Source organism: Pseudopipra pipra, chromosome 7 (assembly GCF_036250125.1).
Source record: "Pseudopipra pipra isolate bDixPip1 chromosome 7, bDixPip1.hap1, whole genome shotgun sequence".
Classification (NCBI taxonomy): Eukaryota; Metazoa; Chordata; class Aves; order Passeriformes; family Pipridae; genus Pseudopipra; species Pseudopipra pipra.
This window is the reverse complement of record NC_087555.1, coordinates 14,634,955-14,662,679: the sequence shown is the minus strand read 5'-3', so window position 1 is coordinate 14,662,679 and position 27,725 is coordinate 14,634,955. Positions and strand designations below refer to the sequence as shown.

Below are 27,725 nucleotides of genomic sequence, written 5' to 3'. Positions count from 1 at the left end.
CCCCTGAAGCCATGAGGGACACGAGTCATTGCACCCTTCACGTAAACCAAAGGCTCCAGTTTTAGGGCAGGTTGCACATTTTAAACTACAGCAGCTTTGCCTGGTTCTTTCTAGGCTTTTGTTCAGCACTTGGCAGCTCAGAATTTCACAAACCTTTGAAGCCTCTCACCTGGCTCTTCTTGACCCGACACAAGCCCACATCAATGAGCAGGGAAGAAAACCAAAACATTCACAGATATTCTTTAATTGGTGAAATGCAGCTGTGTCACAGCACAATTCTTTATATACGATCAGTACAGTGTACAAAGAAAGGTAACCCTATTTTCCCATCCAGATATGAACACATGTAATTTGAGAAAAAACAGTAGTTGCCAATAAAACCCCACAACAACAAAGAAACAAAAAAAAACCTGAAGCATTTTATTGAACATTTTATTGATTATTATCAGAATATCAACTTGAAAAAAATTGCAGTAATATGATAAAACTAAGATAGGTAGCTGCTAAAATGATCAGAATCCTTAAGACTATACAAAAGTATCTGCTCACCACCTCCTTTAATTAGGCATTCAAAGCCACTGACAAAAAGAACAGCAGAATGACTCATGGAATTCACTACCACTAGGAATTAAAGCAAATATTTGAGTGAACATTTTCAGGCATGCACTGTTTTCAAAAATATAACATTAAGTTAAATTAATTTAAACTTACTATTAAAGTTTTAATCATGAGTGAAATGCCTATTCTTGTATTCCTCTAGCTAAACAGGAGAGCTTTTACCCGTTTCACGATATATAGTTCACTGCCAGTTCAGAGAGAGAACGGATTTCACTTACCTACCAGTTATTTATATTCCTCTAAGTGAAGCATAGGAAAAAAGGAAGACACATTTGGCAGTTAGTTACACTAAACTAATTTCAGACTGACATATTTCATATGTTTTAGCATGCATTCTTTTCTTAATACCCCTGAGAGACTTTATGTATCATCGTGCGCTAAATGAACTTTTAACACTTGCAAGACAATATCTCCACCCCATCTGAAAGACTCCAAGTCACTGAATATGCACATAGAGAAACAAATGTTGCAACAAAAAGTCAGTCCTTCTATATGCAGTCTCATTTAAATTCTGAAAATTGAAGACTAGAAACAAAGCTACCATCCACTAACCTACTTTGTCACATAATCATTAGGAAGTAAATCTGTTTCAGTTTTTCACCATTAGTTCGACAGATTTTTTGGTTTCTGTAAGTTTGTAATAACATGACAATTATAAACTAATTTCTCTGGTACACTATACTTGAATACAGTTTTGTGTTTGTTGACTAAATAGGTTTTTTCCCCCCAAATATTTCACAATGGAAATGTTTATTCAGGTAGCCGAGACCAAGAAGCAAATACGAAAGGAATCAATTCCCTTCCAACAATGAACCTTATGTACTTCTAGGTCAGTTTAACACCGTCTGAAGCAGAAGCAATTAGAACTCATGATAGGTTTCACCTACGGAAATGAGAGCAAGTTCAGAGAGTGAACCATAAGACTTTTTGACATAATTTCAAACAAAGGAAGTGGACGGAGGGGCAAACTGCAAGAAATTCTGGATTATAATAATTGCAATATAATCCAGAATTATCTTCGAAACAAAAAATTCTTGCAAAGACTTCTTACAATGTATATGTATTTGAGAACCTGCTTTCCGGGCCCTGGTTATAAAATCATGTACGTTTTGCCTCCACAAACAGCAACAACTGGTTATTGAGAGCTTAATAGCTCTCAACCCTATCTGAACTTGTAAAAGAAGTCCTCTCCAACCTCCAATCACTGCTCAGTCCCTTCAAAACCCTCGTCTGGACTGGGCTGTCAGCCTGATCCCAGAGAGGCCAAGCACACAGTGCCTTCCAGCAGGGATCCAGCATCCCCAATTACTCTTTGCGTGTCCTTGGTCCGCCGCCCTCTGCCCTCACCGCGAAGTCTCTGGCAGTGCCTTAGGCCTGTTTGTTTGCGGACATTTCTGCCTCTGTGGACCTGTGCCGGGCAAGGCAAGTGGGCCTGCAGAGGAGACCACCAGGCCCTGGCCCGCCCGAGGGAGCCTCTCCCCACCCCGGCCCTGCCGGAGCCGAGGCAGCTCCTGGAGCTGCGGGGAATCCCGTGGGGACACGGGCCCCTTCGCTGTAGGGACTCGTGAGGCGCCTTCGGGTGTCTGGGCTCAGGGCACGGACTGGACGAGAGCCTGGGGCGGGCTCTCCTCAACTCCACCACCGGCACCTCTCTGTTCCCGGCCCCCTCCACCGGCGGCTGGTCCCCGGGGACGCTGTGCCTACAGCGGACACGGCCGCCGAGGGCGGCGTGGCTGTAGCAGGGGCGGGCCGGGGGCGGGCTCAGGCCCGGGGCGCCCCGCAGGGAGCGGCCGGGAGGGGCCGGGCCCCCGGCCCGAAGCGGGCGCGGCGGCCACGTCACCCCCGGAGCCGCCCCGCCCGCCTCCGGCCCGGAGCCGGATCCCGCCGCCCTTCCGCCGGCGCCGGGGGGACCGCGCTGCCATCCCATCCTGCTCCGCGCCCGGCCCGCTCCCACCGCCGGCTCCCGCAGCCCCGTCGGCGCCGCATCGCTCCCCAGGGCTGGCCCGGCATCGCACCGCGCCCGCGGGGGGTCAGAGCGCGGCGGCAGCCTCGACCCGGCTCCGGTGCCTCCCTCCCGCCCCGGCCCCGGTGCCTCCCTCCCGCACGGCCCGGCCGCCCCCGGCCCCGGTACCTCCGGCGTCGGCGGGTCCCCTCGCGAGTGCTCCGACCTCCGGCGCCCGCCCGGCTTTCTCCGGAGGGGCGTCCGCTGTCTCCTTGGCGAGCAGCCCCCGCCCCTCGGCGGGCTCAGAGCCACCCGGCCCCTGCGGAAGAAATGCCCCTCCACGCTACTGAAGGTGAGTTGGAAGGAAAAGTGAGCCCTGCTAAACCCTCCTTTTTTAATGTGATACAGGTGAGTGGCAATTATTGTAATTGAGTGAAGCTTTGCGTGATTACCTCATTCACAATGAAGAGATGGTTTGTCACTTGTGTGGTCCTCAGAAGGAAGGTAATTAGCCGTCAACAAACAATATTCACGTGCAGTCTGCACAAGCTGGTAGTGAGGCTCGTTACTGACCTGTATTTATTGAATAAGTATTATTTGATTATTTTTTCTTTCCTCTTCTTATAGGTTGTAACTTTTGCAAGTTATGACATGAAGTAGAGCAACCAGCATTTTGAAGAGCTCTGCTGTAAATACACCTGTATCTCTGAACATTGGCAGATTTACTGGAGCCTCTTCCCAAAGCCTGCTCGAATCAGAACGTGTAAAATTTCCAAAGGCTTCATAATGGAGTTCTTAGCATCCAAAGGAGATTATATTAGATATTTCAAAAGATCTTTATTGCTGGTTTTAGTATGTGTAATAGTTCTTGTGTGCACTGATCAGGACTACTATAGTTTACTTGGAGTGTCCAAAGAAGCAAGTAGTAGAGAAATACGACAAGCATTCAAAAAGCTGGCATTAAAGTTGCACCCTGATAAAAATCAGGTAAGTTACATCTTTATCGAGTCAAAGTTGTAGAGTTAGTGGAGCTCAGTTGGTTAGAGCCTGGTGCTAATAACGCCAAGGTTGTGGGTTTGATCTCTGTATGGGCCATTCACTTAAGAATTGGACTCAGTGATCCTTGTGGGTCCCTTCCAACTCAGAATATCCTGTGATTTATTCTGTGATCTTAATGTTTAAACAAAAAAGGCTGTTATCTAAAAGGTTTCTCTGTTATTGTGAAGTAATGTAACCTCTTGATAACACTGTTCAACTCAGATTTTCTGCAGAGAAAATTTACAAAAAGGGATAGACTTGTCATTCACGGTTGTGTTGAATTTGGGCTGTATTAAACTGCTGTAGTAAAGAGAGTCAAGATTCTTTAATTCTCAATTCTATTTTTGTAAATAGAGGAAAACTTATGTGTGTACTGTATTACTTGTTGGTAATGATGAGTTTCTCTTTCCATTTAGCTTAGGGAAACTTACTGTTTCCCTACCATCCAGTCTCATCTAAATAGCAAATAACAACAGCCTGTTCTGAGACATCAGTCTCCAAGTATCAGATAGGACAAAACAGAAATTTTGGGACTGACAAGGCATAATGATGGAGGTTATAAAGAGCTGTAGACTAGAGAGAGAGGACTTCAAATGGCTCAGTCTGTGCTACCATATTTCTGAAATGTAAAGAAATCACTTTTAAACCTAAACAACATCACCTTTTCCTCAAAATGACTTGAAATAAGCAGAAATTCACAGGAATATGAGGGTTTAGATCTTTATATGTACAACTGTACCTGCATGGAGCCCTAAAAGACAGCAGTATTCCATATAAGCTCAGGGCCTGCCTTCATAGTCTATGTTGGAGCCTCTAGCAGAGCTTGAAGAGAAAGGCAAATGTCAACAAAGTTAGAAATGCCAACTTGGACCTATTAACTGCAAATTTTGTTTTCCTTACCTTGATACCTTCAAAATAATGACATTTTGGGTCAGATTCTGTAGTTTCCAAGTATGCAGATACTCCTAAAGATTTTTCAACAGGTTATTTTCAACATTAAAGATGATATATAGAAGATGAAGCTATTAGACAAATTCCATAATGGTAATTAATTTCCCATGTATCTTAAAGAAAAGTGTCTTGTGAATGAAACATGTAAGCAGAAGTTGAAAGAGTGGGAGAGTGGCGGATTTTGCACACCACTGTTACACTGCACTGGCACAGAACCCAAACTTGGGTTCAGAATATGTCTGCAGATTTTTCACCATTCTAATTCCAAAGCAACTAGAGCTAGAACGTTTTTTAAATAAAAAAAGGGGGCATCTGTCTACACTGTAAGACCAGAAGGGATGAATCTGTCTTTATAGCAGAGATTTTGAACTGGATGAGTGGGGATTCTGGGGGAGTGGGAAAGATTATAGAGCAAATGGTAAGTCTTCATTCTTGAGTACTTTTTTCTTCCATTGTAGAGAGAGAGTTGAAAGAAGAGGGATCACTGGAGAATGTTACAGCCTCCTTCCAGTTCACTTTGTATTTCAGTTGGTAGTTTAGTGAGGATGAAAAAATAAGGCGAGAACACATCTGTCTTCAGGAAAAGAAAACTTTACTGTAGTTTATTTGGAGATCGCTGTGCAGTGTCTGCTTCTATCACAACTGACATCATTAGTAGGGATATAAGTCGGATTCCCAAAGTTTATTTTCTCAGCGTTACACGGTTTATTAATTAATTACTAATTATAGTTTTCTTTACATAGAATGATCCAAATGCACATGAAAATTTTTTGAAAATAAATAGAGCATATGAAGTACTTAAAGATGAAGATCTACGGAAGAAGTATGATAAATATGGAGAGAAGGGTCTTGAAGATCAGCAGCAAGGAGGTCGTTATGAAAGCTGGCACTTTTATCGCTATGATTTTGGTAAGTTATGATGTATGTTTGTGGTTTGCTTAAAACAGTCACCAGTGAATGTAATATCAGATCTTGTTATGTGTTTCTGATGTATCCTCTCCAGATTTCTGTCTGTTCTGTAGCTGTCATTTTCTCTCTGCTGACCCAATATTTTATTTACCCTGTTAATGGCTACTCAAAAATGTAATAATCTATTTACCTAGCCTTTTGTTCCTGCTGCTTACCTTTTTATAGGTTATCTAACTTCTCATTTATTTTTTTTAAATTGCAAAGATTTTTTTCCACTTAAATTTCATCAGGATTCTTTTTAATGCAGAAGGACCTTTTTTGTTTAGATAAAATTTTCTTCAAGTGGACTTTGAGAGGAGATTTTTGCACTGTCCAGCCTATTTTATATGAAGTTACACAATTAGAGATCAGTAAAGAGGTAGCAGAAAATGAAAAAAAAAAAAACAAACCAGAATCATACCTAAAATGATCTTGAGACAAGTTATTTAATGTTTGTCTCAAAAAATTTTAGGTAGTCATAGGGAAAGGCTGCAATAAACAGTTCTCAGAGCTTCTGTAACACAAGTAAGCTAAAACAGGAAGCTGAGGAACATGGTTTGATTGAGATCAAATAAAGAGCTGAAAGGAAACTCCACCTTGGCAATAATTTTTTCTGGTATAGTTCGATTTAGTATGTCCCAATCTCTAAGAAATTCATGTCTGTGAAAATTGAATAAACCAATGTTGCAGCTATCACAAAAAAATATGGAAGTTATCCTGAAAGTTCTTCAGATAAACAGATTTAAGAAATTTTATCTGCTTTAAGTTGCACTGCTTGATTAAAAAACAATATACTTAAATGTCTATTAACCAGTCTTTTGGAGAGCACCTATTTTTATATTTTATATGTCTGTGTATATATTAAAATATAGATTTATATATATACTTTATATATATATATATATGGGTGAGTATATGTATTATATTACAGGAGATATAAATGGATAGTAAAAAGTACCTTGTCACTTGTAGAAATTAATTTCTCTCATTATTTATTTCTATTTAATCCTTGTATACCTCAGGTGAAATGACATCTCACCATGTTAGGTACTGTAAAAGATCTGTCCCCATAGTAGCATAATATAATATGGCGTAATAGTATTTTTGGTAACTTTGTGCTGCCTTTCTTGTGTAGTTGAAGTAGTAGTGTTTTGTAGTGATGCCCTAGGTGGGACTGGTTAGCTTTGCCTTCCTTGCTTTTATTTTGTCCACTTCATTCCACTGCATTTATACATTCTGTCAGAGGAAAAGCTTGTGGCTGAAACACCTTTGTGATCTAAACGTTTAAATAACCAGAGGCTGAGAGAAAATGTGAAGGCTTCTGGACATTGCATAAACCTCCCAATGAGAGCTGAAGCTCCTTGAATTTTAATCTGACAGCTGGTTGATGTTATTTCTGATACTCTTGCCGTAAGAGCAGTAGTTATAATTTTCTGCTTGCTCAGTGGTTGGTCTGCTAAAATACCAAAAGAACTGTTCTGTTCTGTTCTGTTCTGTTCTGATAGTTGCTTTTGTAGCATGAGAGTGCAGGAGTTAGCAAGAGGTTAAACTAAGGCTACGTATTACTAAACAAATATAGCATTTTTGTAAAAACTATCTTTGTCAGCTTAGTATTTCAACTTAAATCTAGTGTCGTCTGTTTTCTGTCTTGTGAATAAGATGACAATTTGTTTCTTTATTTTAGAGATGGAAAAATAAAAAGCAGTTGTTGGGTTTTTTTAACAGGTATTTATGATGATGATCCTGAAGTTATAACATTGGATAGAGGAGAATTTGGTAAGTTTTAAATAAATGGCTGTCTGCTTGACAACATGGCAATCCAGAGTAACAATTTTTATATGTTGAGCTGTGTATCTGTAGGCTTCTATTACATATCCATACAAAAACCTGTCAGAAAATCATCTTCACGTGAGAAAACAAAAAAAAAACTCCCTCAGTGCTTCCTGATAATGCTAGTTGGCAACTAGATCAGTATTGATAAACAATTTAGATTAAATTTGAAAGATACTTTGTGAGATCTGTAAAAGGACATAATTTTAATTAAAATTTTGTTTCTCCTAATTTACCATTGCTATTTCTTTTGTATAAAAATGCACTTGATAGAACTTTTCTATCATTTTTTTCTGCGAAATCCAGTCACTTGTGCCTTGCACAAGAGGCTGCACAAGAGGTTCAAAACCAGAAGGGGATACCAAATACAAAAAACACAGCTAAGTAAAACAAAGTGTGGAAAGATAACACTTTCAGTGAGAATATCGTCCTTTTTTTTTCTTTTAAAATTAAAGCTAAGTTGTTTATAAATAAGAGAGACTAGAGAGAAAAAATCTTAGATTTTTATGTGATTTTTCATCTGCATTTTGAATACAGTTTCCTTTGTACAGACTGGATCTACATGTCGAACTAGTTTTGTAAATTCTTCTGTTAGCAGACCCTCATGATGCTACTTCCTGGGAACCTGGTTTTGCTTTGGTTAATTTGCAGAGCCTGTACATTGCTTCGTTGTCTTTTTTGTGAGGTTATTTTAATATAGGCAAATACAAATTAGAAAATCCACTATAAAAATTATGTCCAAAATTGGAAAGGTTGAAAGCTATGTAATTCAAGCTGATAACTGCTCTGGGTATATATTTTGTTGCTGTTGTTTTCTTTCATAAGAAAGAGTATTTAATTATGTTTCCCTTGACTTTTCTAGTAATCATATTAACTTGGATTTTTAAATTGGATTTTTGCGTATTAGACACGAATTCTACATAGAAAGATTGCCAGGTGGAACCCACTAAATACATAAAGTGATATAAGGAAATGGAAAGTTTCAGTGGGTAAAAATCTTCTAGAACTTGTATTTTGTAACCAGACTTGAACTATCACACATTTCATCTAGATTTATCTGTGGAGAGTACTTTTTTTCTTAATTAATAGAACAGATGCTGAAAGTCAGGGTGCTGATAGCTTCTTAAATGTGACTTTTGTGCACCTGCCTACAACAGTATGTGCAAGTGAGATACGATCTTTATCTCATCTGTGTTACTGTTACTGTGCCTGACATTTAAATACTTAGTACAGCTTTTGGGGAATACAATATAGTAAAAATGTACAGTCTAGATATAACTATATTGTGGATGTGCATGACTTACCTATAATTTTCTTCTCTCCATCTAGATGCTGCTGTTAACTCAGGAGAACTATGGTTTGTGAATTTTTATTCTCCTCGATGCTCCCACTGCCATGATTTAGCACCTACGGTATGTACAAGTAAATTAACTCTGAAAATTCATTGTTTTTAGTAGCATAAAACTTAATGAAGTGGATATTTACACTGAATCTGAAACCAAAGACAACAGTTCAGAATGCCAGAAGTAAAACATGTGCTCATTTTTCATTATATCTTGATAGGAAAATAGCCTCTATTTTTACTTTTTTTTTTCAGTGGAGAGAATTTGCTAAGGAGATGGATGGAGTAATACGCATTGGAGCTGTCAACTGTGGAGATAACAGAATGCTTTGTCGAATTAAAGGGATTAACAGTTACCCCAGTCTGTATGTTTTCAAAACTGGAATGGTGAGTGATAAAATTTCAAGTGTTTTTAGAATGAAATCTGGAACAGTATTTCTTTAATACTCGTTCAGTCATAGAGATTTATATAAAGATCTTCCTTTCAATATGTCACTCCCTCTAATAAATTTAACTTTTAAAGTGAACTTTAAAATATATACTTATTCATATATATAATTTATATAATATATATATAATAAAATAAGTGATAGTGTAGTTTTAGAATGGTTTTTCTGAGTCATTTTTGTGTGAAACATCTCACTTCTGATTCAGGAAGCTAGTGTGAGCAGCAGTGCTATAGCAAAGCAACAAGTCTCCTTGAACAGTTTCTCTTATAGTGTTGTAATGGACTTTTCAAATACGAAGCATAGTCTGTGGTTTTGAGTCTAAAGAATATGACCATATGCCTAAAGAAACTTGGAAAGTCCTTCCCTGAGGTTTCCTCCATGCTACCTGCATTATCTATGTTGCTCTTTACAGCTGCTTGTTAAGTAGTGGTGCTGGGCTGGTGTACAAATTGCACTTGAATAGATGGGTACATTTTGACAACGAGAAGTTTTGAGAGGTTAAACGCTAAGTGGAGTGATGCAAGCAAGTTTTATTTAAAAAGAAATACAGTCATTGGGAGTTGGTGTTTCTAAGGCTAAATTATCCTTATGTGGCTGCATTTGGAAAGAAATCACATTACAAAATTCAAATTAAGGTTAAATTCCAAACATTGCAATATGGGAGGGAGAGAACAGTTAGAGGTTAGAGGGGATGGGCAGGAGTGGTCCTGCAGTTGCATAAATACAGTTATAAAAACACAGTAGGTTTGGGAATTTTTTTTTTTTATTTTCTTTTTTTCTTAATTTTCTAAGCTGTACTCTTTGTCTTCTATAGCAACCAGTGAAATATTATGGAGACAGGTCAAAAGAGAGCTTAAAGAACTTTGCCATCCAGTATGTTACAAGCACAGTCACTGAGTTATGGGCAGGTAATGTTCATGGATTTTCCTTGGGGGGCTGTTCTTGAAATTATTTTACAGTTCCAAATATGGCAGAATTTTTGTATACGACTGAATCTTTTAACTGTTGCTAAATCTTATTTTTGAGTTTAAAAACAGTTTATGTAATTTGCTAATATAAACCTTGTTTCCTAGTCACATTTAACTAGTCACAAACTCATGCAAATTGTTTCACTCTTAGGAAATTTTGTTAATGCTATCGAAACTTCATTTGCTTCTGGCATTGGTTGGCTGATCACCTTCTGTGCTGAACGTGGGGGTAGGTATATTAAATACTTTTCAAATAAGGTGACAGAAAAAGAAGTACTTTTTTTGACAGTGGCATAATACCTTTTGCTTCCAAAAAAAAAGGTAAAACATCTTAGGTGATCACAGTGTTTGGACTGTGGGTCATTTAAGCTCCGTTTTAGAGGCACTTTGACAAAAGGGACATTAATAGAAAAATTATGCTACTGTGCTTCTGTAATGTCCCTTGAGTCATTAAAGGAGCACTCAAGTGTAACCCATCAGGAAGGGAAGTGGTAGTAAAAACTTCTACCTTCAGTTTCCAGCTGAAGCTCAAGTGACAGATATTGCATAGGTACATGCCAGCTTGTCATGGTAGCTGAGTAGAAGAAAGGATGTATCTCCCCTTTAAACCACCAGTATTCAAAATTTAGCTGAATAATTTCACTTAGGTTTGGACATAGTAACTGGCTCTTACCACTGGTTTCATGGCAGAATTTAGATTCACATTATTTTTTGTAGCCGTTTGTCACTGGCTTTTTTGGGATCAGTATAAAGTATATGAGAACATTTCCTTGGTTAGCTGGTAGTGCTAAGTAAATGCACTACACCTTTCACAAACAAAGATTTCTCAGCCTTATGAAGAGACCTTTGTTCTGTGAACTGAATAACTAGAGCTGCAGTCTTGGATTTACATTTGTAAATAGCTTGATTTCAAGTTGCAGCCTTCTTGTTAATAATTTTTCAGCCGTGGTTCAGTTAAGGAGATGCATCTTCTTATTTCAAAAAAAAATCTGCATCCAAAGGTAACTGTTGAAAGTCTGAATGGGTAATTAAAGCACGTGATGTATTTATTATAGTGGGCGATTATTTGTATCACAGAAAATGGATATTTCTATTGAAATATCATTCCAAGACAGTGTGTAGATACCTCTTGGATTTATTTTTTTTAAACACTGATTAACAAATTTTAAAGGTCAGTCTCAATATAGCAAATAAAATAGTAACATTTTTAAAATGAGACTTCTATGTTGAAGCAAGAGAACATTATTCATGTTTTTTTTTAATTTAGCGTAGACAGTCATTAAGTGCTCATTACTAGGTGTTACAACTCCAAGTCACTGAAATACTGGATGAACAGCTAGGAAGCATGCCTTTACAAATGGTCACATTTGGAGGGAGGAAAGGGGTAATTCTAAGCAGGAGTAGGTTTATTACATTAATAAGGCAAAGTTTTATGTTTGTAAATAAATCGTTTTTATTTTACAGATTGCTTGAGTTACCAAACACGCCTTAAGCTAGCTGGCATGTTGGTAAGCAGTGTTTCACTTTGAAAGCATTACCTGTTATATTTAAAACAAAATAACAGAAGTGAAAGTGTCAAATTGTAGCTAAAACTCTCACTGAGTGTAGTGGAACCAAGATTTCACCCATTAACTTTTCGAAAAGTAAAATACTTTGACTTAGTGGCTATTGAAATAACATTAAACTTTTTTAAGAATTTTATAAAATATGAATGAGTATAACTAATGAATTACAGTGTGGTTTTCTTCCATTTTCTAAATGTTGTATATAATTGCCTGTGTTGGGATTTTCAAGAGCATTTCTGAATCTGAAATTAAAAAATAGTTTGCTTTGGTTTTGCACTTTTGTTTTTGGTTTGTGTTGTTTTTTTCTTAATTACAGGAAGGTCTTGTTAATGTAGGCTGGATGGACTGTGGCACCCAGGGTGAGCTTTGTGATAATTTAGATGTCTCATCTAGTACTACTGCATACTTTCCACCTGGAGCCACCATAAATAACAAAGAGAAAGGAGGTGTTTTGGTATGAACTGTTTTTCATTCTATATTTAGATAAAGTGATAACCATGTTAAAGGAATGTCTAAATCATTTTCACACTGATTATATACAACTGAAAAGATATTTTTTTCTTATTTCTTCTAAGCTTGTTTGCTCTGCTGTGAGTTTATATCCCTCCTGTCTTCTCAGGCAGTGATCCTGGAGGTGGTCTCCAGTTTGCTGGTGTGCTGGGAGAGGGCACAGGAGTACACTGCAGTAGCAGCAGCCTGTAGCTCTGCCAAGCCACCTCCTCAGGAGCCTCCCTGAGCAGCTGTGGGAATCCAGGAGTAGGGTGTGCTGTGTGTCAGGCCCAAGAGCTATTTCTAAAGCTGTTACCCAGCTATCCTGGTAAAAAGGATAGCTTCTGCCAAGTAAAAAGTCATAGGACAAGAGGAAATGGCTTCAAGTTCTGCCAGTTTAGATTGAATATTAGCAAAAATTTGTTATCTGACATGTGTGATAAAAGTACTCCTACAGTGTCTGTCAGTACAGATTTTACTGCTCAGCTCTATTTTAATATTACAACCTCCTCCTACATTTGTATGGTAGTTTTAACGTTCTTAATTGATGGGAGACATTTCTGTTTGAGGCATGGTTGTTCCTTTGTTGTCACTACTGTTATCTATTTCTTTCAAAGGAGGAAATTGTAACCTACCTACTTTGAACCTTGTAACTTACCAACTCTGACTTACTGATTCATATTACTTCCGAAATTTTAGAAATTACAGAAACTTAAATACCTGTACATTGCAGTTAAGGAAAGCTGTAAAACTAGACTGGAAATTTTATAAACTTCACTGTTGGGTTTGGCATGAAATTTGAATTTCAGACTTTTAGTCCTTTTCTTGACAAAATACAATTTTTTGAGTTTAATATTGTAGGCAAATGAGCTAAAAAGTGGTATTATGAGAGTGATGTTTGTGAAGTTATTTGTATGGAAAAGAAATTGGTCAAATAGCATATTATTAACTGCATGCTCCAGTTGATGGAAAGGAAAAAATCAGAATAATTTCCCTGACACTTTTAGTACTGATCATCAACAATCAGGTTGATGCTTGCAATTCCTTGTAATAAAGACAGTTAACTTTCTGTCCTAGTTCCTTAACTCCTTGGATGCCAGAGAAATATATCAGGAGGTAATGCAGCATCTACCAGACTTTGAAATTATTTCTGCAGCATCATTAGAGGTAATTTTTTAAAAGTATGTTAAGATTTCATTGTATAAATAGTATAAAATTATATATTAGTGTAAAAATATAGCATATATATATATCGCTTATATATTTTATTATTATTTTTTACAGTGTTCAAAACCTATTGACACAAGAACCTAGTATTTAACTGAAAATTACTTCTTTTTCTCTGTACCCAAAATTATTTAACATTGTTTGTCTACATTTATTTTTGTTGTTTAGCAAGACAATGAAAGTAAGGGGGGAAAATTTCATAGGAAAATAAAAACCACAGAAATTGCTATTGCAACTCACTCTGCAACTGTAACTTTCTGGTTATTTTTTAAATTAACTACATTGTAGAGAATTTTGTTTTAAATGTCTTTTGTTAGCAGAATACTTTACAATAGGAAATGCACATGAAAACAAAAAGTATAGAGGGTAGCTTGTAGCCAGCTTGTTCTTAGATTTTTTCCTCTTTCCTGATTGTGATGCAGTAAAAGGAAGTTTAGTGGAAGGAGTACACGAAAGAATTTATTTAGGAGGTCACACGGAGATTAGATGAATAACTGGGCATTTGCCTTTATAAAACACAGAAGAATTTTACAGGTTGGTATAATTGGGATTAAATTTTTTTGTCTTGTGTTTTTCTTGTTTGTTTTTTTCCCTTGGTTTAAAGGACCGTCTGGCTCATCACCGGTGGCTGATTTTCTTCCAGTTTGGGGAGGGTGAATCAAATGTACAGGAATTTAAGAAACTTAAATTTTTACTTAAAGATGAACATATTCAGGTAAGACTGCTCACTCGTTTAATGTTAAATTCCATTTACATCCTGAGAACAAGAAAGTATGGTTTTTACTGTTATTAGCAGTTGCTACCACCTGCCACCTCTGGTAGTGAAAGAGATGCAGTATAATATGGTAGCTCTGTAAAAAAGTTTTTTATTTAAAGCAGGCAATTAAGTTTCCCATGCAGCTTGAATATTTAAAAGTAATTAGGAAAGATTGTCTTTTAAATCTGCTCTCTAATGGGAAATGTTGCTGCAGACCCCGTTCAATTAACAATTCCAAGTTAACACTTCAACATCAAATTTATGTATGTATGTATGTATGTATGTATGTATATTTTTTAATTATTCAGAAAAACCTGTGATCATGTTGAACATTTTCTTAAAAAGAAACCAAATTCAAACTTCATACTAAAGGACTACGGCTTGTAGTATTCTAGAAGATATGTATTTTAAAAAATTGTTGCTTTGAATAGAAGAATTCTAATGTCACATTTATTTTAGATGTCTTTCTGCTTCCTTGCTATTTTATTTGGGGGGGGTAAAGGGAGTTAAGTTTTTATTCCCCCATTGTGGCCTTTAAATTAAAAATTAGCAAGCAACCTAACATAGTTGTGCTGGTAGTTTTCCTTGAACATCCTAGTTTGTCTTTAGACCTCTGTTGTTTATAAAAAGGCTACTACTTTTCCATATTTTTACCTTTTTTCCTAACTCTTACTGCCTTTCAAGATATGTTAATGTATATAAATTAGGCTACTTTAATTAAAATGGCACTGTCTGTTAAACAGGTTGGCAAGTTTGACTGCCTTTCTTCACCAACCATCTGCAACAAACTGTATGTCTATCAGCCTTGTTTAGCAGTCTTCAAAGGAAAAGGAACTGGAGATTATGAAATTCATCATGGTAGGGGAAACTTTCGCAATTTTAAATCATTACGTAATCCCTTTGAGATGACAATATCTTTGGCAAACTGCATTCTTTTTCCCAAAGAACAGTTTTGTAGCTTTAATATTTGCTGGTTTTCCTCTGACTGTAATGTAGCCTTGCACAAACTTACAATTTCCTTTGGTTTTCTTTTTTCTATTTTTCCTGGGTAAGCAGTTATCAGATGCCAAGAGATGTATTTAGTCCTTATTATGATGTCTGTTTCAACATCATTTACATAATTACCTACAAATGAAATCTCAGAAGCTGATCAAGACAGCTCCTGCTTTGGGTAGGATAGCCAAAGAATGCTGTAAGGCACACCCTTCATAGAGGCTTAACATGCTAGTTACACAGTGCAGCCAACTTCAGAAACTTGGATTTGTTTTCATGTATCGCTGCAGTAGAACTAATTCTGTGCTTTGTTAACTTCTGTCCAAAAGAAAACTGAGACTTCTACCACTTACTTTCATTTTCAACACAGCAGTTTCCTTTCAGGAAAAGTTGGGACTATGTTACTGTTTAATGCTGAAAGGATTCAAAAATGCTGGCTGAAGAAGAAGGGAGCCAGAAGCAGAACTGTAGTTTGCAGTAATTCATCCAGAATGTGGCACAAGGCAGTTACATAAGATGAAGTTCTCATTTTTCAGCCTCTGAAGTATCAGAAACAGCTTGGTAGAATTAAGTCAGAACCTCAATACTGTAATGAACAAGAAAGGAAAAAAAGTTTTTTACTACTTAGAAGATATTAGATTTACCTAAGGGCAAGAGATGATTCCATACATCTAATGATTGCTGCCAGGAAAAGCCTTATATACTTTTTGCAATTTCCACTCCTGCAGGGAAGCCAAGAAAGGGTCGTATCCATACAGCATTTCTATAATGGTATAGATTACAGTGTAAGAGAAGTGCATTGGACTATAGTACACACTTTTTTTCTGAATGGTTTTGTTTACTGTTTACAAAATAGATGGTATGTAGAACATTTACCAATAATCATCTCACTCTAGTGTTTGTGACAAAGTAATACTCAAAAGGATCAAGCTTTCTTATAAGCTATGTTGAAGGGCTTCAACAGTTTAAAATTACTTATTATGAGTAATAAGTCTTATAAAGTCATTGTGCAGTGACTTAAGATTTGATCATCCTGAAGTTCTTTCAAGACAAACTCTCATTCCTGCTGACAACTATGTATGCAAAGGGTATGAAGATACTTGATCGTTGCCCATTGGAGCTGTGTGAGCAGGAACTTCAGTTACACATAAAAAACTGTGATTTATCAATATTACTTATTTTGCTTGAAGTTTTTACTGTGTCAATCCCTTTGCCAAGTCAAGTGTATCTAGAATAGTAATTTTTAATTCCAGCGATAGTAAGACAGTAACACAGCCACAAAATTCAGTCATTTTGTTTTATCCAAGACATGCTTTGTCTTGGATAAAACATTTATTTGGCTAATATTGGGTAACTATCCAGTTTAATATTTAGCCAAATATCAACTATCACCTACAGTATGTCTTGCCTGTGTAGGTTTGGACAGTTTAACCTTATCTTCCTGAGAAAAAGCAAGTCAGTACCTGTTAAATTTATTTAAGCAAGCCATGCTTAAAGATCAGACAAGGGAACTGAAAGACTCCTGTTGCTTTCACAGAGTTTTCTAATGATATTTCTCATAGGAAAAAATAAAATTTTCTTCTACATTGTTCTTTGAAGGAAAGAAGATCTTATATGACATTGTTGCATTTGCCAAAGAAAGTGTGAACTCCCATGTCATCACTCTGGGACCTCAGAATTTTCCTGAAAAAGATAAGGAACCATGGCTTGTGGATTTCTTTGCACCGGTAAATATTTAATATCTACATTTTTCTTCTTCTAAAATCTGTTCTGTAACTATGTAAAGAGGTACTAAGGAGTATCTTAGAAGGATACTCCTTGAGGATCATGAGACAGTATTCTAATTCCTCATTCCTTGGCAGCACTAGTTCCTAGACTGAGCTTTGTATTTAGTGGAGTCTGTTGTCAAAGCAGCGTATTATTAATCTTAAACATTCTCCTGAGAGCCAGCTGCAGGGAAAGCAATTGAACTTACTTGCATTTTGTTTTCTAGTGGTGTCCTCCTTGTCGAGCTTTGTTACCAGAGCTGAGAAAAGCATCAAAACATCTTTATGGTCAGCTTAAATTTGGAACACTAGACTGTACTGTCCATGAAGGGCTTTGCAATATGGTAAGCTGCAGGAACTAAAAGTAAAGAAATATAATCCTTTTAAAGAATATTATTTTCTTCTAGCTGGGGGTAGAGGGATAAGAGCAGTCCTTATCAAGGACTTATGAAGGACAATGCTTGTCCTTTAATGTCACTTTTTAAAGGGTAGTAAACTGAACAGGCACTCGTATCATAATCCTTTTCAAAGGAGCAAACTATGTAACCACTACAGAAAATATATTAACACAAAATACAGGTCACATTTTGTTCTGATTTCATAGTGTTACTGGAAGACTCTAGAAGTGTTAGAATTTAGTAATTCCTGTGGAGTTTTTTTTAATGTCTTAAAACACATGGAAAATGAGCAAAAAAGGACAAGCTTTTTCAAGTTTTATTTAGATGTGTTCACACACATCTAAATCAGAATTCAAATCATGGAGGTGTCTGTGTTCAATAGTAAAAAATAATTATTCATACAGTACAAACATTTCCACCTGAGGACTGGGAATAGCTTTAAACTTAAGGCTTAGAGGGCCCATGGATTAATTCTTGTATTTGTGGAGCACAGCAAAAGAATTACTGGCTGGTTTTTAAATTGAGAACACACTATGCCATCTCTGAATACAACTGGCATCTTCTCTGTACTGATTTTAATGGTGTCAGATTCCCACCTGCGTGTAAGTCTGAGCAGTTGCACTGTACAAACAGAATAGATGAGCTGAATGGATGAGCCACCAATAGCAATGCCAGTTAGAGGTGAGTACCAGAAAGCTAATCATTCTGTGCAATTTCTTATTGTGTGTTTTGTTAGCATAACATTCGAGCTTATCCAACAACGGTTGTGTTCAACCAGTCTGATGTTCACGAATATGAAGGACATCACTCTGCTGAGCAGATCTTGGAGTTTATAGAGGTATGTGAATTATAATGCTTGTTGCAGTCCTGTACGCAGCTCATCCAAAAAAATATGTTCTTTAGTTGGAAGATTCTAAGATTTCTTTTTTTTTTTTTTTTTTGATTACTTAGACTAGGAAGATAAAGGGTGAAAAAACCTCAGGCAAGAAAAGTGACCCAGCAACTGTCAGTCAGGGACTTGACACCTAATGGACTCATTCCCCTACTCTGTCAAGTAATTTCTTTGAGATCATTAGCAAATAAATTAAGACCTCTTCCAATCTGCAAAGTAAGAGTAATGATTTCCATCTCACAGGGAGGGTAGGGGAAGTAATATTACAGCACTTCATATTTTTAAGGTGAAAATGCTTCACATACACACCTTGACATAGGATAAGGTTCACATTTTTGTCAGTTTGCTTGCTGCTCTACACATTTCTTAGCTGTCCTTGAACTTTCTTAACCCACAGAACTGCAAATCACTGGTACTGGTCATTGTTGCTGTTGGAGTTGTGGCACCCAGCTTTGCTCCAGCACTCAGGTTCTCTTCACTGCTATATCCACGGGCTATTTTCCACTCTTTGAAGAGACTGTTCTCCCCAGATAGAAAAAGCAGGTGCAAGAAACACATGCAGAAACAGGTGGAGATTAGTCTTTTACAGTTGATATTCAGAGGCCCATGGTGTGCCCTAGGTATTCTGCATTCCAGCCTAAATAGCATGGCTAAGTTTCATAATGCCTGTTCTTGCCACGTAAACTGAATTTCTTCCCTTTTACCTCCTTTTATTGAGAAAAGGCAGAAAACCTCCCTTTTGGAGCCTGGATGTATTTTTTGATAGCTTTTCTTAACAAATCAGGCATATGATTTGTAGGCTGAAGGGATGACTTTCAATGCTTCCATGCTTTTCAGTGGTGTGGAGACTTCCCTAACACAGTAGCAAGCAAATTTCACAGAACATTCTCAGAATTTGGTGCAGTCTGTTTGTACATGGTGGGCCTAGATATGGAATAACTTATTGTTGCACAGCGTATGTCCATAAGCTGTCTTTATTTAGGATCTTAGGAATCCATCGGTTGTCTCCCTAACACCAGAGACATTTGTTGAATTAGTTCAGAGAAGAAAACGAGAGGAGATCTGGATGGTGGACTTCTACGCTCCGTGGTGTGGACCTTGTCAGGCTTTAATGCCAGAATGGAAAAAAATGGCCAGGGTAAATGACATTCAGATATTTTTCTGCTTTTGTTCCCTCTTCTGGGGAACTACTGAGATGATGCAACTGGTTTCTTAAGAACTGTCAGCTGAGAAAATCTAGAGATTTATATTGCAGACAAAACAGTTTTATATTGTTTCAAATACAACGTTTTTATTTGGTTTTTTAAAAGATTCAATACATAGATACTATAATCCAGTTTTTCCTGTTGGTTACAAGTGTATTTTCCAATATCTAAGAAAATTTATAGAGTAACTAGCTTTACTTGGTGCTTAGTGCTTTATATAGGCAACAGATCTGCATTTTTTTAAAACAAAATACGACAGAAAGACTTATAATAAATTAGGTAAGAATTGGTGGAAATAATTTGCCACTTTGTTCTCAGTGTTCTTTATGATCACGAGGAAGGAAGCACTGAGGAAGTGCTTGTTGAAGGAAGCACTGAGACCTTGGTGAAACCTCTGACTTGAATTTCAGATTAAAGGAATTCAGTCGTGTCCAATTTAATTACTTCCTATCTTAGGAAGATTTTTTTTTCTGAGATCTTGTTTTCTTCCCTGAAAATAAATGAATGTTAAATCCCATACACTTCAAAGCTGATTATCAGTTAGCTGAATTACGTGTACTTCAAATATGGAATTTTTGGGACTGGGGCGGGTGTTTTTCTTTTGCAAGGTCATTACAGTGTTCTCTCATTTGAAGAAGTAATATTACTATACTGACAACCATTCCCGGAGGTGTTTCCAGGAATTTGAACTAGAAACTTTTTGGAAAAAAAATAGAGCTTTGGAAACAAGTGATTAAGACTGAAATTCTGAAGAATTACTGAAATTGTGGTAGTATTGATTAACATATTTGATTGTAGGTTTTCTTCTTTGTTTTTCAGATGTTAAATGGATTAATCAGTGTAGGCAGTGTGGATTGTCAAAAATATTATTCTTTCTGTCACCAAGAAAGTGTTCGGGGATATCCTGAAATAAGACTCTTTCCTCAAAAATCAAACACAGCTCATCAATATTAGTAAGTACATTGCTTCCATTTGGGAAACATTTCATGATGTGGAACAAGACAAATACTGTTGTGTATTAAAATCATCACAACTATTAAAATAGGCTGTTATGATATTACTGTACTGGATGCCATTGGTTTTGTTACTTCAAACTACTGTCATTTTATTTTGCCATTTCAGTAATTTGAAGTGACACCGGAATCTTAATTTATATTTCATGTTCTTTATTAATTGCCTAATTTGCCTGTTAAAGTAGACGATTTAAATCATATAATATAAAAATACCACTAGGCATAATTGATTGCAGCTTTATCTTTAGAGAACAGAGTGATGTAGCTGTCTGCTCATCCTCCCTGTCAACAATCTGTTAGCACCGTTGCAAAAATTGTCCATTGCATGTAGTCATCCATTCATCTGTGTCATTAGTGTGGAAATATTATTAATTAACAAAAAAAATTCTAACGGAAATAAAATCTGTCCACAAACAAACAGCCTGTCCCTCCATTTCACAGTACAGTTTGAAGATCCAGGGATTTCAGGAAGCACATACATATTTTAAAGACAGATAACCATCTGAAAGAGCAGATGTGTTGCTTCATTATTTCACAGATTGGAACTTCTATTAAATGCTGGCAGATAGTAAATTGTAATGCCTCTTCATCATAGTATGCAATAGCAGACTTAGTAGCTTTCAGCATTGCACTGCTTGCTTTTATTTAGTTCTTCTAGAAAAAATTTCTCTTGAAAGAAAAACTTTTTTTCTTGTTTAAAACAATTATGTTGGTGAATATGACTGTTAAGTGCCAAATTTCTAATCATGAGCCAGCTGTTTTCTGGAAAGATAGGGAAATTTGTGTCTTGAAACAGAGATCACCAAAAACTATCAAATCAAATTTTGAGCAGGTAACTGTTGACAAATACTTTGCTAAGAAGTTGTGGATCATAGCAGTGGATATGATATCTTTCACTGATATCAATGATATCAGTGGATATGAATCCTGAACTTATCTTTTTTTTCTAACCTGAGACTGAAATTTCAAAACTAAGCAATGCCTGGAAAGTCCAAATACTAAATCCTTGTCCAAGTAACTAGTTTGTCTGGCTTTTCTAATGTTAAATTAAGGGAAATGTATATACGTATATAATTGTTTTATTGTAATGAATGAACATAACATGAAAATATTACAATATTCTGATTTAGTTCTCATGTTTCTTAGAGCTTGCAGTTTAATCTGGAGTATTACCAAGGATCATTAATCCCAAATACTTCTAGATATCAAAGGTTATGTGCTTCCTTGACATAGAATTTTCTTCTCTTTCTTCTCTTGATCATCTAGTCCTTAATTCTGTAGCTTTGAATTGTATTTACAAGACTTTCATTCATTCAGATTTCAAAGCAAGGTAGAAATATATCCTAAAACATATGCATTTACATTATTTATTTGTTTATCCTCACTCTTCAGAGTGAGGTTGGGTTTTTTTCCAATATAATTCAAACTACTGTGCAACTGGATTTTTGTTTTCTCTTTAATACAGTAGCTACAATGGATGGCACAGAGATTCCTATTCACTGAGAGGCTGGGCATTGGGGTAGGTTTCTGCATTAAACTTTGTTCATGAGCTGCTTATATACTTTGCTTGCTAGGAGAAATACATATTTAAATACTATGTGAATCAAGAATTAGAAACACTTAGGTATATGTATTGCTTAATTTAAGATGTTAAAGTTCCTACATCTTTTATCTTACGTTTTTAAAATGTGCAGAAATAGCATACTCCTTGCTGTCCACCCATTTCCTGAAGACCATATTATTATTTTGTCTACCACTTTTAAAAAGGTGATTCTCTTATAGTACAAAGTGTGAAGTAGGGGTTTCCAGACTACTAATATTCTTAATTTTGAAATCTTTTTTTAAATGGAATTTGGATATTGTTTAAAGTTTTGAATGTATTATGACTGTTATTCCTCCTTTCCACAGATATTTACCACAAGTGTCTGTAGACCTCACTCCTCAGAGTTTCACAGAAAAAGTTCTGAATGGGAAAGATCACTGGGTCATTGATTTTTATGCTCCTTGGTGTGGACCTTGCCAAAATTTTGCTCCTGAATTTGAGATCCTTGCAAGGGTAGGTTTTTAACTGTATTAGCAGATTGTTATACTTGTAATGGTTAAAACGTTATTTATCAGCACTTTATTTCTCAGCAGTCATCCAAAAACTATAGCACTGCAATGAGCCTCCTTCTCAGACACACAGACCCTCTCTTGAGACAGATTTCAACTTATGATGGGGTGACCTTTGGAGCTGTGATGTGCTTTTGTGCTTTGCCCTGATCTGGAGTGCTCTGCTGAACACATAGAGACTCCTGATACGAGGTTAACAGTCTGGGAAGCAAGCAAGCAACTATGCTGAAATATTTAAAAGATTTGAGTAACAGCTTTTTTGTTTACTTTTAGCTGCAGTTTAGTTGTTTACTTTTATTGCTGGCTTATTCTAGTTATTTACTTACACTCACCGGTGGAAACTTGAAGTTTGTTTCTAATAAGCATTTCTTTTTAGGCCGTTAAAGGAAAAGTAAAAGCTGGGAAAGTAGACTGTCAGGCATATGGTCAGACCTGTCAAACTGCTGATATCAGAGCCTATCCTACTGTTAAGTTTTACCCCTACCAAGGAACAAAGGTAAAGTGTCACCTGTTGCTGAGCAGGTACTGTTAGTAGATGTATTTCATTTCACATTAAAACTGAAGAGAATATTTCTGTAACATATTAAAGTGCATTATTTATATATTTTGGAGAAACAGTAATAATCAGTTTTGTAATACTTAACTGCAAATTAGTAAAACAGTAACTCAGATGTGGGCTTAAACAGACAAGGGTTTGATTTTGCAGGGGTCTTAGGCGACAAAATGTTTTTCAACCTTTACCAATTCTATCACCAGCTACCCAAAAGCAGGCAGGCAGTCTCTCTCTAAATGAAATGTGGACAACTTCATTTTGGCTAAGGAGAAATATAATTTTGGTTAAGGAGAAATCTGAGTATATTAAAAGAGTAATTCTGACTTAAATAATGTATTTTAAGCTAAAAATATATTAAATTTCAAGAATATTATAGCCATCTTTTTAAACTTATTAATGCTGAAGAGAAAGTATTCAATGATTTCAGTATTCGATGATTTCTGATAGTTAAGGTAATTCTCTTAATTATACTTTACGGGTTTTTTCACTGAATATTTTATGGGAAATTCTAGAAATCCCTCCTCACACAATCCCACCAAATTCAATAAGATTTTCTGTAATAAAGAGTAGAGGCTTTATAGGTCTCAAAAAAGTGGCAGACTTGGTAATAGCTTTCTACCTTGAGTACTTAGCTGAATAGGTGAGCAAATTGTAACTATTTCAGGTTCCTTTAAGGATCAAGACAAAATTTGTGTAGTTTTGAAAATTGGGAGCTAAGAGTGGTTCTTACAGTAAAGACAATTAGCATTGTTTAAACAGAGACAAAAATATATCCATGAATCATAAATCAGCCTACCAAAGCCATTGTATTCTGCCCTGCATTGCTCTTGAATTTTGTCTGAAAGTACACAGATTTCTATTCAGTGTAAAATTGTGGTGTATATTACCCATGCTCTGTTTTTTTTTTTTTCTTTTAAGAAAAATGTTCTTGGGGAATATATAGACAGCAGAGATGCAAAAGGTATTGCTGACATTTTGAATGAAAAATTAGAAGCAATGCAAAATAAAGGAAAAAGAAAAAAATCTAGAAATAAGGTAAGAACACTTACTGTGGGGCCTCTTGCAAAAGACTTGCTGTAAAGAATAACTGCTTAAAATGATGTTAGTATTGGTTCTTTATCTGTAGTATTAAATGCTGTATCTTCAAATAGTACCAGGTACATTTTACTTCCAGTCTTGTTTTTGGTTACTGTTATTCATTCAAACTCAGTTCTTGATGTCTACAGATGTAACAGAGAACACTGCAGTTGCAACATCAGTTGTGGCAGGACGTTATGGGACATGGACATGTCTGTGGCACAGCTGCATTAGAGATAGATGGTTAAGCTGCACTGTATCTTCAAGTGTAATCCTTGGACTAGATTTAGTAAGCAGACACCAAATTACAGAGGCTGATCATTGCAAGATTGGGGTTGACATTTTAACTCAGAAGATATTAACACACAGCTATTAAGTAGCCTGAATTCTATTTAAGAAACATTTGTCCAGTTGAAAAATTGGTACTACAGAAAAGTTTAAAATGACAGGAGAAAATTATTTTTATTCGTACGTTGAGAGAAACTCCACTGTTTATTTTCTTGTCACTAGGATGAACTCTAAGTGGTACCGAAGTTAGACATGATTCAAGATATTCTGAAGCTGTGAATATAGAAGACATCACAAGGAAAATATAAGGATGGTTACTTTCCTGACAGGACAGGAGAGATGAAAACAAGTTTGAGTTCACAGGCATATGTGACTGTATGAATTCTGTTAAACTGTGGGGAGATTAAAGCATTTTGGTTTTGGTGGAGGCATTCAATGTTTCTGCATGTCCCTCTTCTGATATACCAGCTACCTTCTTCCTGGCCAAACACCGGAGTTGACCAGCAATGTGAACTCTATTACTTTTGCCTACCCATTTACTAGTTCCTTATATTTTTTTCTGTCTCTTTTCAAATGCTTTTTGAATGTGGCACTCAGCCTGTGGCTGAATATGCACTCAAACCACTCTGCAATGCAGAAACATAATGAGGGATTGTCTATTTGAAAGACAAACAATTGTACCTGATAATTATTCTGCTTTGGGGTTGCAGTATTGTCTAGTCAATTGTTAAGAAATAAAATCAAGAAATGGTAGCAGGATGTTTATTGAATTAAATTGCTCTTGCCCTTGAGTGGATTACTCTGCAGCACTGGTGGTGCTGCCTGGATGAACAGAACTTTGAAGAGCTTCTTCAGTTGTTTGGTTTGTTTTTGGGGTTGTGTTTTTTCTTTTTTTAAGTAAGAAAAAAAAATAAAGTAATTCAAATTCTGTGTTTCATTGACTTTCAAAGATTAAGTTATGCCATTGAAGCATCTGGTTAAGTCATTAGGTCATAACTTTTATTATTGTCTTTTTAGATATTTAAATATGAATGTATTCTGTGGACATAGTTAACCTCTTGGCATTACCACTGTCCCTTTCTCTGGAGATATGTTTTAGGTGGTTTGTTTGTTTTTTATATAACCTTTAGGCAAGCAGGATAGCAAGTGCCTTCTTTAATAATGAACAATGTATATTGCAGTATCTCCTCCTAGTTTTTAATAGAATTCCCACTCTAAAGAATAATATTTTTCATAGCTTCTCAATAGACAAGAAAAATTACAGAAGATGACAAAATGTCTGCAAACAACTGTTTCATGTGTTCAATAAAATGCTGCTGAGAACTTGTCAGATGAACTTCTCTCCCTGCTCTCGATATATTTAGATCTGGCATGACTAGTCAGCTTAGTATGAGTATTACAAATTTGTAAATACATTGTTATCTACAAGTAATTTTTTTCATAAAGAAGGCAGCAAGAAAGGAAGAGGTTCAGATAACTTTGGGACATTGAAATGTTTCTTCCCCAATGGTCAGAGTTGCCTCTACTGATTTGTGGGTTTGCAGCACATTATTCTGAGAAAGAAGAGAACATATTGCATCTATTTTTAATGAAGTACACCATCCCCCATCCGAATCAAACTTCAAACTCAATCACAGTCAAAAATTACAATTTTAATACAAATTCTGTTTTGGTCAGTTTTTGCATGTCTGTAATTGCAGTTCCCATGCTGTACTGTAATGCTGGAGAATGAGGTCATGGTTACATACTCTAGGATTCTATTGTTAAAAACCTTCTAAAAATAACCTAGTGCAGACATTTGTACAGTTTCTTCTTTATGCCTGTTTATACTCAGTTTCTCTCTTATTACTGCTTACTGGAACAGACTAGTAGAACAGTCTCCTCCATAAGATGCTGGTAACTTCAGAACTTTCTAGTTTTGCTATGGCTTTAGTCATACTTCAGTTCTTCATAAAAAGTTACTGTATCACTTCCTTCTCGGTCAGTCATCTAAAGCAATATAGGTAAATACTACGAGAAGACAACACTGCTGCCCACATCAAAATATTCTCTACCCTGACTTACTTTGTCTTGGCAACTGGTTTCAAAATTCATTTAGACTGTGGGTAAGAGGATTTAGTTTAAATATCAATAAAATTAATTTTTAAGATTTAATTCTGCATCATGATATTCTCTTTGCATCCAGAGTTTTAAATTTCTAAGCTAGAGCCCAAATGGATGTGTATGGGGGAAAATGACCTTCAGAACAGAAAAAAGCTGTAGGTGATGTAAGTTTCTAAGATTTTCCAAGTTTTCATGTTTGGGGTTTTTTTGCCAGCTGCCCTTTCTGTGTTTTCAATAAGCAGCCTGGGGGGAAGATGGAGGGGGTAATAAAATCTTGCCTTTATTCCTAGCCATACAAATAAATAAATAAAAGCTTTTATACATAGCTGTATCTCCAGCCTTCTCTAAGGACAAATCCATATATTTACATGATCTGATTTTTTTTAATCAAGGGTTTAAACTGGTTATTCAAGACCAGTGGAGCAGCACTATTACAGAATAAGAATATCTTGAATTAACCAGGTCCCTCAGTTTTCTCCTGTAGAATCATGGAGGTGCCAGTATTGCCTCATTCTTCAGAAATCAAATTACAATAAAGAAAAACCCAACCAACTAAAAAAACACATTAAAAAACAAATATAAAACCCCACCAAACCACACAGAATAATCCAAATCTTCTCTAAATGCAATGACAAGCTGTATTGGTCAACAAATATTTTAACATATATTCCCCTACCCCCAAAACCAAAAAGTTCAAAACAAATTATAGTTGTGTTAGTAACTGTTCTGATACTTAAATTTAATTCCATATTTTAAAAGAAAAACCTTCAACTTCATGTATCCAAGCAATAAACAAAGTGGAAGATGAATCTGAAACAGCACGTGAGTGAATGCTCCAATTTTAAATAATGCTCCACCATTCCTTAATCCCCCTCTCAAATCCCAAGGGTGAATAGCAATTTTACTCTCACTGTATAACCAAGATTGCTTTGCTTCTCCCTGTAGCTACCTGTAGATTGTGTTTATCACCCCTTATTCTTCACTCCTTTCCTCACTCCACTCTAGTGTAACTTGTTCAACTGAATGGACAAGTGTGAGGACCTGTGGGTTTTGACTGAATGACACAAAGTGGCTCAATCGAGTCAAAGCAGGGCAAGAACACTCTCCCAGGGCCCCTGTTGCTTAGGACTTGCTGAGGTATGAAGTAAACTGGCAGCCTTGGCATATTCTCAGATGACAAACAGCAGACCATGAGGTTCAT

At 36.4% G+C, this 27,725-nt stretch overlaps 2 protein-coding genes across 2 annotated transcripts; one reads left to right on the top strand and one right to left on the bottom strand.

The window, feature by feature from the left end:
- Window positions 1–835: 835 nt before the first annotated feature.
- LOC135417541 (basic proline-rich protein-like) lies at window positions 836–3,345 on the bottom strand. The gene is made up of 3 exons (XM_064661863.1): window positions 3,287–3,345; window positions 1,966–2,906; window positions 836–857 (listed from the first exon to the last, which is right to left on the bottom strand). Exons 1-3 carry the CDS (start codon window positions 3,343–3,345, stop codon window positions 844–846), a joined length of 1,014 nt encoding a protein of 337 aa, XP_064517933.1. The 3' UTR covers window positions 836–843.
- DNAJC10 (DnaJ heat shock protein family (Hsp40) member C10) lies at window positions 2,742–26,575 on the top strand. Its single transcript, XM_064660677.1, has 23 exons — window positions 2,742–2,912; window positions 3,188–3,547; window positions 5,293–5,458; window positions 7,223–7,273; window positions 8,657–8,739; window positions 8,925–9,056; window positions 9,933–10,026; window positions 10,238–10,315; window positions 11,551–11,594; window positions 11,968–12,105; window positions 13,218–13,307; window positions 13,972–14,082; window positions 14,868–14,982; window positions 16,717–16,844; window positions 17,111–17,227; window positions 18,018–18,119; window positions 19,156–19,311; window positions 20,198–20,331; window positions 21,857–21,910; window positions 22,300–22,447; window positions 22,880–22,999; window positions 23,975–24,091; window positions 24,644–26,575. The coding sequence occupies exons 2-23, from the start codon at window positions 3,347–3,349 to the stop codon at window positions 24,653–24,655; spliced, it is 2,391 nt and encodes a 796-aa protein (XP_064516747.1). The 5' UTR covers window positions 2,742–2,912; window positions 3,188–3,346; the 3' UTR covers window positions 24,656–26,575.
- The last annotated feature ends 1,150 nt before the right edge of the window (window positions 26,576–27,725 follow it).

Bases quoted from the DNA above. Each gene is read 5' to 3' on its own strand.
- LOC135417541 (XM_064661863.1), bottom strand. From the start codon at position 3,345: ATGAAGCCTTTGGAAATTTTACACGTTCTGATTCGAGCAGGCTTTGGG. The intron at 2,907-3,286 runs GTAAATCTGCCA...ACTCACCTTCAG, and splicing joins GGCTTTGGGAAGAGGCTCCA to TAGCGTGGAGGGGCATTTCT.
- DNAJC10 (XM_064660677.1), top strand. From the start codon at position 3,347: ATGGAGTTCTTAGCATCCAAAGGAGATTATATTAGATATTTCAAAAGA. The intron at 10,027-10,237 runs GTAATGTTCATG...TTTCACTCTTAG, and splicing joins AGTCACTGAGTTATGGGCAG to GAAATTTTGTTAATGCTATC. The intron at 12,106-13,217 runs GTATGAACTGTT...TTTCTGTCCTAG, and splicing joins AAGAGAAAGGAGGTGTTTTG to TTCCTTAACTCCTTGGATGC.